We start from the raw sequence: 18,395 nt of genomic DNA on the forward strand, positions 1-18,395 counted from the left end.
AGATGGTTATAAAAAATTACAGCAGGATCTTGATCAGAAAGGCGGGTGGGCAGAGAAATAGTTAATGGTTTAATGCAGTTTAGAATACAATAGAATAGAATAGAATGCCTTTTATTGTCATTCAAACAGCTCCCTCTCTCCCTCTCTCCCCCCCCCCCCTCTCTTCCCCCCCTTCCCCCACCCATTCTGCGCCGATGACTTATGAAGTAACGAAGAAGGTTGACAAGGCTGTAAACGTTGCCTCGTATAATTCAGCAGGAACTTCTTGAAAGTTAGATGACATGGGATCTAGGATGATACAGGATTGGTTTAGTTTAGTTTAGAGATACAGCGTGGGAACAGGCCATTCGGCCCACCGGGTCCGCGCCAACCAGCGATCTCTGCATATTAACACTATCCTACACACACTAGGGTCAATTTGTACATTTACCAAGCTAATTTACCTAAAAACCTGTACGTATTTAGAGTGTGGGAGGAAACCGGAGATCTCGGAGAAAACCCACGCGTTCACGGGAGCACGTACAAACTCCGTATAGACAGCACCCGTAGTCGGGATCAAACACGTGCGCCATGTGGTTCATCTCACTAACTTGGATGAAAATGCGTAAGGTGTGTTTGTAGACACAAGGAACCTGCAGACAGACACAAAATGCTGGAGTAACTCAGCGGGACAGGCAGCATCTGTGAAGAGAAGGAAGGAATGGGTGACGTTTCGGGTCGAGACCCTTCTTCAGACTGAAGGAACTGCAGATGCTGGAATCTTACACAGAACACGGTGTGCTCCAGCGCTTTGTGGTTGTTAAGTCTGCAGATGACACTAAAGTGTGTGGTAGACTTCACTGAAGCCTCAGTCCTGGGATTGTCTTCTGTTTGGGTCATGCTGCTGTAGGAATACTGTTATTAAATGTTGAAAGGGTGCAGAGATGTTGCCAGGGCCCGAGTCACTGAGCTTTAGGGAAAGGATGAGCAGACAAGGAGTTTTCTCCTTGGAGTGCGGGAGGCTGAGGTGATCTAATAGAGGTGTGTATAATCATGAGGGGAATAGATAGGATGCATGCACAGTCTTTTGCCCAGGGTTTTTATAACATTTTTATAACCTTATGGAGTTTACTAATCTTGTTTTTAAAATGTCAGAATGGCTTCAAGAGTCCATAGACCAGGTTAGAAAGAAAGTTACAGCACATAAAACCCTGGTTGATGGAAATTAAATTGCAGTCCATGTGAATAATGTGAGGTTGCTGAGAGCATTGGCAGAAGGCAGTCAGTCCACAGCAACAGCAAAGTAGGACATCAGCACAAAAGTTGTTGTCGATTCAAAGAATAAAATCCGTCTGATACTTTCCATGACTACAATTAAAACGAGGAGAAAGGGGGAAGAGAGAAAAACAGAATCAAAGTATCAACTTTTATCACCCTGTTTCAAAGGCAAGTCATTGAACACAATTTGAACGATGTAGTTTTGGTTAAGGAAGTAGATTTTAACGAGTCTCTTAAACGAGGAAGGTTATGGAGAGGGAGGGAAGATGTAGAGAGAAGAGAGGGAGAGAAGAATAGATTATATGGCCTCACTAGATGATGGCGGTAGCTGATAGGAGATGTGAGGATTCTCAAGAGACGAGTATTTACGGAGTGCTGACAAATCAGTGATTTTATGGCTGAAGGAAATTAAAGAATTGCGAGACAAAGAATGTTTCTGAATGCAAAGTCAAGCCAGCAAATACCAGGACAGCGGTAGAGTTGCTGTCTTACAGCGCTTACAGCACCAGAGACCTGGGTTCAATCCTGACTACAGGTGCTGCCTGTACGGAGTTTGTACGTGGGTTTTTCCCGAGATCTTCGGTTTCCCCCCACACTCCAAAGACGTACAGGTTTGTAGTTCAATTGGCTGGGTATAGGTGTAAATTGGTGCTAGTGTGTGTGGGATAGTGTTAGCGTGTGGAGATCGCTGGTCGGCGCGGACTCGATGGGCCAAACGGCCTGTTTCCGCACTGTACCTCCAAACTAAACTAAGCTAAAAATGATAAAGGATGAATGGGGCATTATGTGAATTAGAACTCGTGCTTCAGAGTTTTCGATAAACTCAGGTTTATAGAGACTCAGAGTGAGGATGCAAGCGCACTGGAATGGTCAAGTCTGGAACAACAAGGATAGATAATGTTTGCAGTAATGGGGAGCTGAGAGAAGGCCAGCGGACAGCGACATTATGGTTCACTCTGCTCTTGCACACTAATGGTCATGATGTCAGCGCAGATGTGTGCCCTATATTACACCATCTTTGTAAATTTTCCGTTTAAGTCTTAGACACTTGCCCGAGAGATGGATGAACCAGTGATGAGGGAACAAAGGTTTTCGTTGATATTAAACTCTTTTGGTACCAATATGGAATAGATAAATAACTCAAATAATGCAGACGACATACACTCCTCACTGAGATGATATTTTCCTTAATTTGCCAACAGGATCTCGATTTGAGTGATGACACTTTGCTGAATTCAATTGAACTGGTGGATCGAGTGGAGGACGAGGCATTGGATCTGAGCGCAGTGGAGCTGGCTGTAATCCTGGCTATCTGGTGAGCATTTTTGGATCAGTCAGTGGATTTTTCCACGTACGCTCCTTTTCTATTTAATAATAATAATAATAAATTTTATTTATGGGCGCCTTTCAAGAGTCTCAAGGACACCTTACAAAAATTTAGCAGGTAGAGGAAAAACATGTAAGGGGAATGAAATAAATAGTAGAGACATGACTAGTACACAAAGACAGAATTCAATACAAAACACAATATGAGGCAATTAATGCACAGATGAAAAGGGAGGGGGACGTGGGGCTAAGGATAGGCAGAGGTGAAGAGATGGGTCTTGAGGCGGGACTGGAAGATGGTGAGGGACACGGAATTGCGGATCAGTTGGGGGAGGGAGTTCCAGAGCCTGGGAGCTGCCCTGGAGAAGGCTCTGTCCCCAAAACTGCGGAGGTTGGACTTGTGGATGGAGAGGAGACCGGCTGATGTGGATCTGAGGGACCGTGAGGGTTGGTAGGGGGAGAGGAGGTCAGTGAGATATGGGGGGGCCAGATGGTGGAGGGCTTTGTAGGTGAGGATCAGGATTTTGTAGTTGATCAGGTGGGAGATGGGAAGCCAGTGAAGTTGTTTGAGGACTGGAGTGATGTGATGCCAGGATTTGGTGTGGGTGATGAGTCGGGTGGCTGCGTTCTGGACCAGTTGGAGTCGGTTGATGTAGGTTGAGCTGATGCCAAGGAGAAGTGAGTTGCAGTAGTCCAGTCGGGAGGAGATGAAGGCATGGATGAGTCTTTCAGCAGCGGGAGGTGTGAGAGAGGGTCTGAGTTTGGCGATGTTGCGGAGATGAAAGAAGGAGGTTTTAATGACATGGCGGATGTGAGGCTCAAGGGAGAGGGTGGAATCAAAGATCACGCCAAGGTTGCGGGCCTGGGGAGATGGGGAGACAGTGGTGCCGTCGATGGTGAGAGTGGGGTTATTGATTTTGCTGAGTGTGGCTTTGGAGCCTATGAGGAGGAATTCTGTCTTATCGCTGTTGAGTTTGAGGAAATTATGTTGCATCCAGGTTTTTATAGCTGACAAACAGGAGTTGATATGGGAGAGGGGGGGGGGTTGTGGGGGGATTGGTGCCGAGGTAGATCTGGGTGTCATCAGCGTAACAGTGGAAGTCCAGGTTGAAGTGGCGGAGTATCTGACCAAGGGGGAGGATGTAGATGATGAAGAGGAGGGGGCCGAGTACGGAGCCTTGGGGAACGCCTTGAGTGACTGTGGCTGTAGCAGAGGTGTGGTTGTGGAGAGAGATGAAGTGGGATCTGTTGGAAAGGTAGGAACGGAGCCAGCTGAGTGCAGAGCTTTCAATGCCGAGGTCTTTGAGTCTGGTGAGCAGGATGTTATGGTTCACTGTATCGAAGGCTGCGCTCAGGTCGAGGAGGATGAGGATGTTGAGGGAACCAGTGTCAGCAGAGGTGAGGAGGTCGTTGAGGACTTTGAGGAGAGCAGTTTCTGTGCTATGGAGGGGGCGAAAGCCAGATTGGAGGGGTTCAAGTAGGTTATACGCAAGGAGGTGGGAATGAAGTTGCGACGCAATGATACGCTCCAGGGTTTTTGAAAGAAAGGGGAGGTTTGAGATTGGGAGGGATCAAGACCAGGTTTCTTTAAGATTGGTGTAACAGCAGCAGTTTTGAAAGCGGAGGGGACAATTCCTTGGGACAATGAGGAGTTGAAGAGATTAGTGAGGTAGGGGCAGAGAACGGGGAGGCAGGACTTCAACAGGGGAGTGGGGAGAGGGTCGAGGGAGCAGGTAGTGGGTTTGGAAGAGCTGATGAGTTTGGAGATTTCAATAGGGGTGACCAGGTCAAACTGGGAGAGGAAGCAGTGTGGAGGAGGGGTAAGGAGGTCAGTGGAGATGTTGAAAGGAGGGGCCTTGGTAGGTGGTGGAGTAGATGCTGGGGAGTCGGGTACAGGGGATAAAGATTGATAGATGGTGCTGATTTTATCAGCGAAAAAGTGGAGGAATGAGTTGCAGAGACCCGGAGTAGAGGTAGAGAGAGTGTTGGCTCGAGGCTTGAGGAGGTTGCCCACTGTGGAGAAGAGGGTTCTGTGGTTTAGGCAGGGGTCGGTGAATATGGAGGAGAGGTAGGCAGATTTTGCAGCAATGAGAGCATCTTTGTAGTCAGTGAGGTGGAGTTTGTAAGCTTCATGGTGGACTGTGAGAGATGATTTCTTTGTGAGTCGTTCAAGTCGGCGACCAGTCTGTTTCAGTTTACGAAGTGCAGGTGTGTACCAGGGTGAAGATGTCTTGAAAGCTACGGTTCTTGTTTTGAGGAAGGCCAGAGTGTTAAGGGAGGTAGACAAGGTGGAGTTGAGATGGTTTGTGAGATCATCAAGTGAGATATGGGTTGAGTCCAGGGGGAGAGTGGCGGAGAGCAGGTCAGAGAGATGGTGGGGATCAATGGATTTTAGATTACGGAAGGTGATTTCTCGGAGGAAGCAGGGGCGAGGTGTCGGAGAAGGGATGGTGAACCGTATAAGCTTATGATCAGAGAGGGGGAAGAGGCATGGATGGAGGTCGAGTACCGGTTGATTTGTGGAGCAGACCAGGTCAAGGATGTGACCTTTGTCATGGGTGGGAAAGGTGACGTGCTGAGTGAGAGAGAAGTTGTCAAGTAAAAAGGCGAATTCAGATGCGAGCTTGCAGGTGGGGGAGTCCATGTGAATATTTAAGTCACCAAGTAGCAGCAGACGTGGGGAGAGGGATGAGGCAAGTGTGAGGAGTTCAGTGAAGTCAGATAGGAAGGAGGGGTTTGGTTTAGGTGGCCGGTAAATGAGGATGACTGTCATGGAGGAAAGGGCTTTGAAGGCGAGGAATTCAAATGATGCTATTGGGGGGGAAGGTGAGTTCAGTGATACGAAAATTCTGGTTGAAAATAACAGCGAGGCCACCTCCATGGCGGGAAGGGCGGGACTTGGAAATGTAATTAAATCCAGGTGGGGATGTTTGATTGAGGGAGAAGAAGACATTGGGTTGTTGCCAGGTCTCAGTGAGCAGAAGGAAGTCCAGAGTGTTGTCAAGGATTAGTTCATGGAGGGCAAGGGCTTTGTTGTTGAGCGACCTGGTGTTGAGGAGGGCAAAGTTGGCATTGTGAGAGGGTGGAGGGATGGGGGCAGGCTGGAGAGATCTGAGGTTGTCCCGGTTGACAGTGCGTGCGGTCAGCTGGGATGGGGGGTGACGCGGGTGAGGGGGGGCAGTGCGTGGTAGTGAGCAGATGGATGGAATGGAATGTCCGTGGTTGAAGTAAACAAGCCTGCGCCGAGAGCCTCTGTGGATGAAACGGGGTCGACGTAGAAGTCTAAGCTGTTTAATGACCTGGATGCAGGACGGGATGTGGTTGTTGAAGAAACCAGTCATCTGCAGAGTTGAGTATTTGAGCATGATGGTGAGGGTGCAGAGAGGTGTCCAGCGGTGCGGGTGCAGGTGGAGAGAGAATCCAGCAGTGAGGGAGCAGAGAGGTTGTCCAGCAGAGCGGGTGCAGCGAGGTGTCGAGCAGTGAGGGAGCAAAGAGGTTGACCAGCATTGCAGATGCAGCGAGGTGTCCAGCATTGAGGGAGCAGATAGGTTGTCCAGCAGAGCAGGTGTAGAGGTAGTCCAGTGATGAGGGTGCAGAGAGTATCCAGCAGTGCGGGTGTAGAGAGGTTGTCCAGCGGTGCGGGTGCAGAGAGGATCCAGCGGTGCGGGTGCAGAGAGGATCCAGCTCCCTCACTGGTGCAGGGAGGTGTCCAGCGTCGATGGTGCACAGGCACAGGAGGGAACAGACAGGCAAGTAGGTAATAGGTAACAGGTAGGTAACAGACAGGGGTGGGGGGGGAACAGCGGGTGGAGAAGCGGCGAACAGTCAACGCCAGCGTCCTCTCCGGGCAGCGTGCAGGGATTCTAGCGGTTCTGGCGGCTAGCAGCTAGAAGCTAGCAGTATAGGCCGCAGGGGGACGATCGTTCAACGGCCGAAAACGGCCAAAAAACACCACAGACCACCGCAACCGGAGCGACCCTCCAGTGGTCCCACGTCAGGTGGTAGGTCAAGACCTCGTCCAGGATGGAAATAAACCGCAGTCGGCAATTGAAGCAGATGAAGCCGATTCGCGGTAAGGGACCGTTGTTAGTTTGAATTTCCCGCCGCTGCCATTTTGTTCCCTTTTAGGCCCAGAATTTGCTGATTTGCAGAAAGGGTAGCACATTGGTAAACTGCTGGTAAGGGATAACACCGAGACTCCTCAACATGAACCCCAGGCCTCTCAAACTCTCATTAAACCAGTTCATCCCTGGGCAAGGAAATCTCCTCCCAATTACCACTCACTATCCTCACTCAGCCGGTGAGACAGTGTTCCTCCTGATTGAAAACTTGTGAGAAGAACTTAAAGTATCTGTGACACTGAATGTATTTCTGTCTTCATCACCAATAGTGACAGTGTTTAGTTTATTGTCACGTGTACCGAGGGACTGTGAAAAGCTTTTGTTGCATGCTATCCTGTCAGCGGAAAGACAATACATGATTACAAGCAAGCCGTTTGCAATGTATGGATACATGATAAGGGAATAATGTTTAGTGCAAGGTAAAGACAGTAAAGTCCGAACAAGGATAGTCCAAGGGTCACCAATGAGGTAGATAGCAGTTCAGGACTGCCCTCTGGTTGTGGTAGGATGATTCATTTGCCTGATAACAGCTGGGAAGAAACTGTCCTTGAATCTGGAGGTGACTGACTGCCTGGCCACGACCCGAGGTTGTTACTTGCCACAGTGGTTGAGGGGGTAGTGACAAAACAATGAGGGATGACATATTTGACCTTGTCCTTGCTTGATTACGGATCTATTATCAGAATTGACCATTGCACAGTCCTTGTGGAGACGATCACTTTCCCTCTGTGGTGCCAACCATCATGTTGTGTGGCACTATTTTGTGTCTATTGTCGAATTAAACCAGCATCTGGAGTTCCTTCCTACACATGTTGTGTGGCACTATAGTTTAGTTTAGTCTAGAGAGACCCTTCGGCCCACCAAGTCTGCACCCACCAGGGATCCCCGCACACTAAAGGGCCTGTCCCACTTACGCGACCTTGGCTCGCAAATTACGTGACCTCGTGATCGCTTGAGGTGTACGGGCACCGTATGGCCGCGCGGGGCTCCGAAATTCTGTTGTGCGGGGCTGGTCCCGATATCGCGCGGGGCTCCGAAATTCTGTTGTGCGGGGCTGGTCCCGATATCGCGCGGGGCTCCGAAATTCTGGCAGTGGCCGAAATCTTCGCGCGCCGACGACCTGTCGGCACGCAGGCACATTGCGGTCGTACGCAGCGTCTTGACGTCATACGTAGCGTCTTGACGGCGTGCGCCTAGCGCGTGGCATTGCGCGATGACGTCACCGCCCGGCGTGGCGTCGCGTGATGACGTCACTGCCCGACGCCGTGCGACGCCCAAATTCAGTCGGCCTGCCTCCTGCCCAGCTGATTGGTCAGCAAGACGCAAATGACGTCACGCGTGAACTCCGCTTCCGTTTGGTCGTGCCAAACGCACGCAATCGCATGCAAATGGGACAGGCCCTTAACACTATCCAACACAAGGGACAATTTTTACATTTATACCATGCCAATTAACCTACAAACCTGGACGTTTTTGGACGTCTTTTGTAGCTGTGCTAAATGGGTTAGAACAAATTGAATGGCTCAATGGCATCCGTCAGGTGATGTTTCCATTGCAATCGAGTGAGCAGAGCAGAAAGGCATTTCATCAGCAGCACGAAGCCAACCTTGACATGAGTCCCAACTGCATGCAATAGATGGAGGTAAACGAGCCAACAGGTCGATCAGATTGCAATCCTGCGTTATCTGGTCATAAGAGGCGGTGGATGATGGGGGCTGAGAGGAAGGGGCTGAAGAACACTTCCATTCTCAACAACTGTGGAGACCAACCATGTGAATGTCAACGACAAAGCTGAATAATGTGTGGGAGCCGATGAGTTTATGACCTCTCTCGGCTTCTACTTTCACTGAAGCCATTCTTCACCAAATCTGATTCACTCCACTCTGGTAACACAAAATAACTGTGAGCACTGGATATAGCAAAGTCTGTGAGATTGGACAACATCCCAACTATAGTATTGCTGCACATCCATCTGCATTTATCCGCTATAGTTGAAGCACCAGCATCCAGCCAAGGCTATGGAAAATTGCTCATTTCACAACAAAAGCAGACTGATCCAGTAAAACTCATCTCTGACCAAGGAACCCATCCCAGTTGATGGGATAACTCCCAGATATCAGTGAAATGATGGATGGTGTCACTAGCGATGCCAAACAACACTGAGTCTACAATAACTAGTGTTTGTGCAAATGAAGATAGTAGTGTTGTTGGTGGAGATGAGACATCCCAGAATGTCAAAGATAGACACAAAAAGCTGGAGTAACACAGCGGGTCAGACAGCATCTCTGATGTCACCTATTCCTTTTCTCCAGAGATGTTGTCTGTCCTGCTGAGTTACTCCAGCTTTTTGTGTCTATCTTCTGTTTAAACCAACATCTGCAGTTCCTTCCCACATATCCCATAGAATATCATTGCAGGAATCCCACAGGGCAGTGTAAAAGGCCCCGCCATCTTAAGCTGCTTTATCAATGACCACCTTCCATAATAAAGACAGAATTGAGGGCTATTCACTGATAATTGCACAATGTTCACTTCCACAGTAAAGGAAGCAGTTCTTGCAACACAGCAACTTCCAGACCACATTCAGGGCAGGGCTGAGAAGTAGCAAGTAACTGCAATGCCATTAATGGATGGAGCAATCGCCATCTATCCTTGACATTAAATCACAATACCATTGCCGAGTCCTACAACATCAGGATCGAGTGGATGTTGAGAGGATGGTTCCACCAGTGGGAGAGTCTAGGACCTGAAGTCACAGCCTCAGAATTAAAGGACGTTCCTTGAGGAAGAAGATGAGGGGGAATTTCTTTAGTCGGAGGGTGGTGAATCTGTGGAATTCATTGTCACAGAAGGCTGTGGAGGCCAAGTCAGTTGATATTTTTAAGGCAGAGATAGATAGATTCTTGATTAGTACAGGTGTCAAGGGTTTATGGGGAGAAGGCAGGAGAATGGGGTTAGGAGGGAGAGACAGATCAGCCACGATTGAATGGAGGAGTAGATTCAATGGGCCGAATGGTCTAATTCTGCTCCTAGAACTTCTGAACATAAATAATCTGAGCTATTTTTGACCAGAAACTGAACGAGCCAAATAAATACTGTAAATGCAAGAGCAGGTCAAGTTGGGTATCCGATGCAAGACATCCAGTTTGTGGTCCTATTAAGCCTTTCCACCATCTCCAAGGCAAGGGTCAAGTGGGATGATGGAACACTGCGGAACCTTGTCGAATGCTTTACTGAAGTCCATATATACAACATCTACAGCTCTGCCCTCATCAACCTCTTTGGTCACATCTTGAGCTCAATCAGATTTGTGAGACACGACCTCCCACGTATAAAACCATGCTGACTATCCGTAATCAGCACTTGTCCATCTAAGTGCCTGTATATCCTATCCCTCAGAATACTCTGAGAATCAAAAATGCTGTGAATTTTATAACTGCCTATTTATGCAATGATATCCTGTAAAAAGCAGAGCATGAACAGTTTGTCCTTTGTGACGTTGTACATCGTAGAAAGGATCTTTCAACCCACTGGACCTGTGCCAGCCACAAAGAACCAATTTATACTAATCCCATTTTGCACTTGGATTTCTGGGTCAGAACAGCTCAAGCACTCATCTAAACACTTCTAAAATGTGTGACTACTTGCCTCCATCGCTCCCACAAGGTTTCAATCCTAAACCACCTCCATATGTTGTTTAACTCCCATGTCAAGACCAGTCATGTCTAGTTGAGATTATTTTCAAATGCACAAGTACAGCGAGGAATAGATACAATGAAAATCTTGCTTGCACCATCATCACAGGCATATAGACTCAGACAGACTCAAAAATATAAATCACATGTAAATTAAACACATAAATCATACATCACTTCTGCAAGGCAGTAAAAAGAAAATGACTGAAAACAATGAGTACAAAACAAAGCAACAGCAAAAACATGTCCATGATAGGACAAGGACTGCTCCGTGGTGTTCCGTTGCTCAAATAGGATTAGGGTTGTGAGGATAGACACAAAATGCTGGAATAACTCAGCAGGACAGGCAGCATCTCTGGAGAGAAGGAATGGGTGACGTTTCTGGTGGAGACCCTTCTTCAGACTGATGTCAGGGGAGGGGGTGGGCAGAAATAGAATGTAGTCGGAGACAGTAAGACTGGTGGGTGAACTGGGAAGGGGGAGGGGATGGAGAGAGAGGGAAAGCAAGGTCTACTTGAAGATAGAGGTCAGGGTTGTGAGGGCGGGTTCCAAAACCTGATTCATAGAGTCAAGGAAGGTTCATTAGAGCAAATCGAGAGGGTGGGAACCAGAGGAGGAGGTCAGAAATTGGATGAAGTGCTGTGAAGGTAGAGGTTGGGACCACAGTCACAATGGAAGGACAGGCAGGAAGAGGTGAAGGACTATGGTGACTCTGATGGGCTGCTGTGTGTTTATTTCAGTGCAAGGAGTATTGTGGAGAACGCAGATGATCTTAGAGCGGGGCTCGATGCCTGGGACTGTGATGCTGTGGCCATTGTGGAAATGTGGTTGTGAGAGGAACTCGACCGGCAGCTCAGTGTTCTGGGGTTTTGATGTTTCAGACGTGACCAAGAGGGGGACAACAGAGGTGGGGGAGTTGCGCTACTGACCAGAGAGACTGTCACAGAGGCAGTCAGAGAGGTCACACTGGTGGCCTTGTCCACTGAGGCTGTGTGGGTCGAGCTTGGATATAAGAACGGTACGAGCGCTCTAAGCGATTGTACTAGAGGCCCCCATTATGTGAATAATTGTCTCTTGTGGCACGGTGGCAATGCATGTCCGTTGGTTTGTGCTTTATTTGTTGTCAACAACTTCAGAAGCAAACAGCTAATGGAGACAAAAGTGTGCTGAGAGATATCTGAGAATTAGGTATTACTTGAAATGTAAGGGTACAGTAAACCCTCATTATAACAGCCCATTGGGGGGGAAGATGTTTCACCTTGTTGTGGTGGAGAAGCTTGTGTGGTCCTGAGATCCTGAGAGCGATGCCGTCTGGAGCTATGCTCCTGGTAGGGCCACCCATGGCGGTAAGGTCGAGGGGGAGGTCTCTGACAAAGAGCAATCCAACCAAGACCTCAACGGTGGAACAGGCGGAGGACGATGGCTGACTTTAGTGGAGCGTCACAACGGCTGGGAAGGCGGATGAAGGCTGTAGCAGAAAAGGGTCTCTGGTCGTCTTGGACTCCATGCCACTGGATCCTGACCCAGATCTGTCAAGGACCGTGTGGTGACTATCTGTGCACCAGTCTCCCCACGTTAAACAAAGTCACGCACTGGCGTCCTCCCGTTTCGAGTGACTGCCGATGATGATGGGGTGGAGGGGGGGGATGATGTCCGTTGTTGCTGATTGGCCTTTATATCCGAGTAAGGTATTATTGTAAACAAAGATGGTGGTTACTATACAAAAGGACACAAAGTGCTGGAGTAAGCCAGCGGGTCTGGCAGCACCACTGAAGAGCATGGATGGGTGACGTTGGGACCCTTCTTCTGATTCAGTCTGCTGATTTACTCCAACACTTTGTGTCCTTTCACCTTAAAAGTATGCACTGAGGCCACTGGTCTGCACCAGAGAGCCCTTCCTCACCCACCGCACGTCCCGGTGACACAGCCCATTGTTGCGGCTCACATTGTCACCCCTGCGGGCCGGGCTTTCTTCAGGCCGTTGCCACCGCTAGGACGCACCAGGTCATGGGTGCGGGGCAATCCCGTCTCACCAGCTGCCGATTACGAGGTGAAGTCTGTCGACAGCTTCACGGGAGGAGGGGGATGTGGCGATGGGGTGGGGGGTGAGCTCGCGGTAACTGAGTGCGTCCTGCCCGTGGCGGCGGCCTGAAGAAAGAGCTGTCCCCCAGAGGCTACAACGTGAGCCACAAAAACAATCAGGTCAACGGACCGTGCAGTGGGTGAAGAAGGGTTCGCTGGGGCATCTTGTGAGCCAGGGGTGACGTTGGAAGCCGTGACTTCATGCGGCCGGGGAGATGATGTAAACCTTGGGGAGGGTCGGCAGGTCTGTCTGCTATAACCATCATCCATAAGAGCAGGGAGGTTCTACTGCAGTTGTACAGGGTCTTGGTGAGACCACACCTGGAGTATTGCATACAGTTTTGGTCTCCTAATCTGAGAAAAGACATTCTTGCCATAGAGGGAGTACAGAGAAGGTTCACCAGACTGATTCCTGGAATGGCAGGACTTTCATGTGAAGAAAGACTGGATAGACTCGGCTTGTACTCGCTAGAATTTAGAAGATTGAGGGGGGATCTTATAGAAACTTACAAAATTCTTAAGGGGTTGGACAGGCTGGATGCAGGAAGATTATTCCCGATGTTGGGGAAGTCCAGAACAAGGGGTCACAGTTTAAGGATAAGAGGGAAGTCTCTTAGAACCGAGATGAGATGATAATTTTTCACACAGAGAGTGGTGAAGCTGTGGAATTCTCTGCCACAGAAGGTAGTTAAGGTCAGTTCATTGGCTATATTTAAGAGGGAGTTAGATGTGGCCCTTGTAGCTAAAGGGATCAGGAGGTATGGAGAGAAGGCAGGTACAGGATACTGAGTTGGATGATCTGCCATGATCATATTGAATGGCAGTGCAGGCTCGAAGGACGATTGGCCTACTCCTGCACCTATTTTCTATGTTTCTATTATAAAAGGCCCCCTTAAAACATGGGTTTACTGTATTGTTTCACCATTTAATGCATTCAGGATTTACAATCTACTTAAGAGAATTAATTTAAAGCATTGGTTTTTCTCCCTTCTGTTGTCAATAACGGGACAAAATTGAGCTCATGAGATAATATCTGAGAATTTCATTAGTAAAAATAAGTTGCTCCATTTATGTGTCACGTCTTTCAAAAAATATTGGCCCATTTGTCACAGATTTCTTTTCTCCTCTACGTCCTCCTACGACCACACCTACGACAACCTACGTCCACCCACGACAAGGTAAGACACTTCAGTCGCCGGTTACCTGTCGCCGGTTGACGTAGGTAGTCGCCAATAGAATTCACCAAAGTCAACTCGAGTGACAACCTACATCATCCTGGCGACAACCTATGACAGCACCTACGTCAGGAGAAGTCAAACTACGCTCATTGGCGTCAAGCCCACTGTCGTCGAAAAGTTTTGAACATTTCAAAATCCAGCGGCGACCAGAAAAACGCTACGATTCTTTGGGCGACTGAGGAGACGACTCACGACCATACCATACAGGCGACACTCCGGCACAAATGTGGCGACAGCCTAGTCGCCTAAAAAAATTGCCTAAGTGGGACAGGGGCATCAAACAGCTTACATGTGGGTCTTGTCACCTCGCAAACTATAAAGGAAATTCTCAGATATTGCAACCAATTCTTCAATCTGTCATACATACAAAACCACGTGAAAATGAAGCATATGGTTTAGAAACGGATTCATGGAGCTGATAAAAAAAAAACAGGGATACAATGACGCTCGACTGTAGAAACCAGTGCATTGATACCAACACCACGGCATCATTGATCTTGTAAATGGATGCACCATTTTTTTGGTAAAGGATAAGACAAAGCATAAGAAATATTTAATATCTACTTGAGTTATTTAGAGTCATACAGTGTGGAAACAGGTCTTTCGGCCCAACTTGCCCACACTGGCCAACATGTCCCATCTACATTCGTCCTATCTGCCATATTCATCCAAACCTGTCCTATCCATGTGCCTGTCTAACTGTTTCATAAATGTTGGGATAGTCCCTGCCTCAACTACCTCCTCTGGCAGCTTGTTCCATACACCCACCACCCTCTGTGTGAAAAAGTTACCCCTCATATTCCTATTAAATCTTTTCCCCTTCACCTTAAACCTAGGTCCTCTGGTCCTCGATTCCCTTACTCTGGGCAAGAGACTCTACCTGACCTATTCCTCTCATGATTTTATACACCTCTATAAGATCACCCCTCATCCACTTGTGTAATATCTCTGTAAGATAGAGGATTAATATCTACTTGAAATAATTTCAAAATCTAGCCCCGCAATTATTTTTTTTAAAGAAAGCAATTCAAAAACTGAAGGTTAACATGTTTAGTTTAGAGACACAGGGTGTAAATAGACCCTTCGGCCCACCGAGTCCATTGGATGTGACATTTTCCTTATTGTCTTGTTTCAGTAGAATTACATTTTGTAGAACATTTTTTTGTGGCACAAGAGGTGCAGCTGGTAGGGCCACTGCCTCACAGCACCACAGACCCAGGATCGATCCTGACTTTGGCTGCTGTCTGTGTGGAGTTTGCACACTCACCCTGTCACCACATGGGCTTCCTCAGTGTGCTCCGGTGTCCTCCCACGTTCCAAAGACATGCGGGTCTGTAGGTTAATTGCCATCTGTAAATTGCCCCTAGTGTGTAGGGTAAGTGGGATAATATTATTCTGTGTTATCCCACTTACCCTACACACTAGGGGCAATGTAGGAGTGATCAATGGCCAGCATGGACACGGTGGGCTGAACAGCCTGTTCCCATGCTGTATCTAAACTAAAACAGTCAAGCAATAGATCTCATGCACGGTTGGGATGAATCTTAAAATTTCACCAGAGCAACTGAATAATTTGTTCAATGAATTGAAGAAATCTAAAATTCATGGCAGTCATGAACCTGTCAAATTATTCTAAAAAAACACCCAATTACTGAACTTTCTCTAGGGAAGCAAATTTGCTGCCTTTGCAGTTTGGGTCTGTATGTGACTCCAGAACTACCTAAAAGTGATTAAGTCTTAACTACCTTGTGAAATGTCCGGGCAAGTCACTCAGTTCAAAGCTGAGTATTCATGGGCAACAAGTCCTGCATTCCATTATGTCTCTTAATACTACTCAAGAAGAGTTTTTACACTCACAAAATATCTTGTTAGCTGGAGATAGACAAGAGGGAGCTCCATGGGAGACAGAATAGATGAACATCCTTTAGTGGCGTGGAGTCTTTCCATACGCAAGGTAGGCAAATAGTGGCCACATAAAGGGTGCTGACAAAGTTACAAAGTATCCCGTGCCAGGTCTTCCTTTGTTCCCCCCCCCCCCCCCCCTCCCTTCACTGGGTCTGGCACGTTCGACGCGGGCTCCATCGTCCTATGCTCCGTTTGTCACCGGCCCCTGCCTCCTCCCGTGTGTGTCCGGTTGCCTCCGTTCCCATCTAGCCTCCTCCACTCCAGCCTTCCGACAGAGCCAAACGAGCTCTGGGCGGGTTCAGCCGTCCCGCCGAGCCTTGTAGATGGCACCGAGACTGCGGCGCCTCAATAAAGGGCCCCCGACCGCGATCCTGGTCCACAGCCACGGCTCGGCGGGAAGCCTTCTGCCCACCCCATCTATTCACTAACACCAGTAATCCTCAGCCCATCTGCCACTGTAAAAACGTGCAACATTTGAGCATGTTCCTGCTGCAATCTTTGATAGCCATCTACTCCATCTACAATGCACTTTTATATCATCTGAAAACTTGCTAATCTTGCATTGTACATTCTCATCCAAATCATTGATGTAGATGACAAACAGTAACGGGCCCGCACTAAATCCTGAGGCGTGTACACCACTAGTCACAGGCCTCCAGTCCGAGAAGCAACCTTCCACCATCACCCTCTGCTTCCTTCCATGGAGCCAATTTGCTATCCAGTCGGTTGGCTCACCATGGATCCCATGCAGTCTAACCTTCCATGTTAGGCCCAACCTTCTAACGTGTGCAGTTTTATCAAATGCTTTGCTGTGGATCAACAATGGCTTTATCCTCATCAACCTTTTATTGTTACTTCTTCAAAAAAAGTGACCAGATTTGTAAGACACGATCTACCACGTACAAAGCCTTGTTGACTTTCCCTAATCAGCCCCTGTCCATCTAAATGCATGTATATCTGGGCACCACATTACTGACATTTGTGTGCTGCATGTAGTTCTCTTATCACAAGAAGATAAGATAAGATCATCTTATCATAATTATCATATGATAGATCGCAGAACATTCAGCCATGATCAGGTTTCATGTTCCATCCAATTTTCATTGCAGTAAGAAAATTGATGCAATATACTGACCCATATGAAACATACAGACATTCTTATACAATCAGTTATTTTAGTTTAATTTAGAGATACAGCATGGAAACAGGCCCTTCGCCCCAGCGAGTCCAGGACAACCATCGATCACCCGTTCACACCAGTTCATTGTTCGCCCACTTTCGCATCAACTCCATACACAAGAGGAACAATTTACAGAGGCCAAGTTACCTACAAACGCGAATGTGGGAGGAAACTCGCACAGACAGGATGAACATGCAAACTCCACACAGACAGTATGCCATCACAGGGTTGAACCCGGGACCCTGGCGCTGTGAGGCAGCAGCTCTACCAGCTGTGCCTCTCCTGCCAGCCATGGTGTACTGAGAATGAGACATTAGTGGAAAATCTCACCGGATTTCTCGTTCAGTGTGCTTGATGTGAAGTATCCTTCAGGAAACAAAATGCCATGGAGCAGGTCAGTACAATGGCCATGTTGTCCATTCCAGAGCTGCTTCCTGGACAGATTCCAGTTGACAATGTCTGGCTGCCACATGAAGCAATTGTTACTGCATTGTAGATTCTGCAGCATCTGACCTGTACTCTGGTAGATCTGTCCCAACATCGAGCTTCCCAACTAGTTTCCATTCAGAAATGGAAGTGCATTAACTGTAGTAAAAAGATTCATAGCCGACCAGGTAGAATTTCTCCCCTCTCCCCCCCTCCCTCTCTCCAGGTATTTTATCTTTACCAACCACCATAACCCACATATCCCTTGTAGCAGCTGTTGGACAGATGTGTTGCGAGAAGGTTTGGGGTCGTCTTAACCATTGTCTCCCTGCAGTTTTGCCTCGTGTAAGAGCAAATGGTGCAGAGACATTATATATGAGACAATAAATGCTATCTAGAGCATAATGAAAACCCCATAGAATGTGTTCGGTTTTAAACTGGGCCTATTTTAGCCTAGCTATAATAAGCTGAAAAGGTGTAGGAAGAACTGCAGATGCTGGTTTAAATCGAAGGTAGACACAAAATGCTGGAGTAACTCAGCGGGACAGGCAGCAAATAAGCTTGACTTGAATATTTTCTTCATTTTGCTCTTTTAATTTTAGATTTCTAGCATTTACAATTTTATTTTTTGCTATTTGATTGCTGAAAATCTCAAAATAAAGCTGAGGCTAGATTTCCTTCAGCTGGTTTTCAGAAGAAATATTTTTTTGCACGTAACTTTTTGTCAAATTGTTCGTTTTGGTGGGTGAACTTATTAAATGTTGTGTAAGTGCAAACTAAAATGTTGTCTCAACAGTGTGGATTTTCAGAAGAACAGCCCTGTTCATAAGCTGACTGAAGAGGAGCTATTGGCATTCGTCTCTGTAAGTGCGGTACTCGTTTGTTTTTTCCTTTATTGCTGCATGCCCTCTTCACGTGAGATTCAGACTGGCCAAACACTGGGTGAAACATTTACAGTTTAGTTTTGTTTAGAGATACAGCCTGGAAACAGGGCCTTTGACCCATGCCGACCAACGATCCCTACACACTAACACTAATCCTACACACACTAGGGACAATTTACAACTTTTTTTTACCAAACCTGCACGTCTTTGGAGTGTGGGAGGAAACCGGAGCACCCGGAGAAAATCCATGCAGGTCACGGGGAGAACATACAAGCTCCGTA

General features: G+C 47.6%; 1 protein-coding gene across 1 annotated transcript in view; it reads left to right on the forward strand.

Annotated features, from left to right (window-relative positions):
* The window catches only part of ttc27 (tetratricopeptide repeat domain 27), a 177,984-nt gene that overhangs the window by 72,066 nt on the left and 87,523 nt on the right, over positions 1-18,395 (forward strand). Inside the window, exons 8-9 of the mRNA XM_033025128.1 lie at positions 2,460-2,572; positions 18,027-18,093. Of these exons, the coding sequence (XP_032881019.1) occupies positions 2,460-2,572; positions 18,027-18,093 (180 nt within the window). The remainder of the gene's footprint in view (positions 1-2,459; positions 2,573-18,026; positions 18,094-18,395) is intronic.

This window comes from Amblyraja radiata, chromosome 8 (genome assembly GCF_010909765.2).
Source record: "Amblyraja radiata isolate CabotCenter1 chromosome 8, sAmbRad1.1.pri, whole genome shotgun sequence".
Taxonomy (NCBI): Eukaryota; Metazoa; Chordata; class Chondrichthyes; order Rajiformes; family Rajidae; genus Amblyraja; species Amblyraja radiata.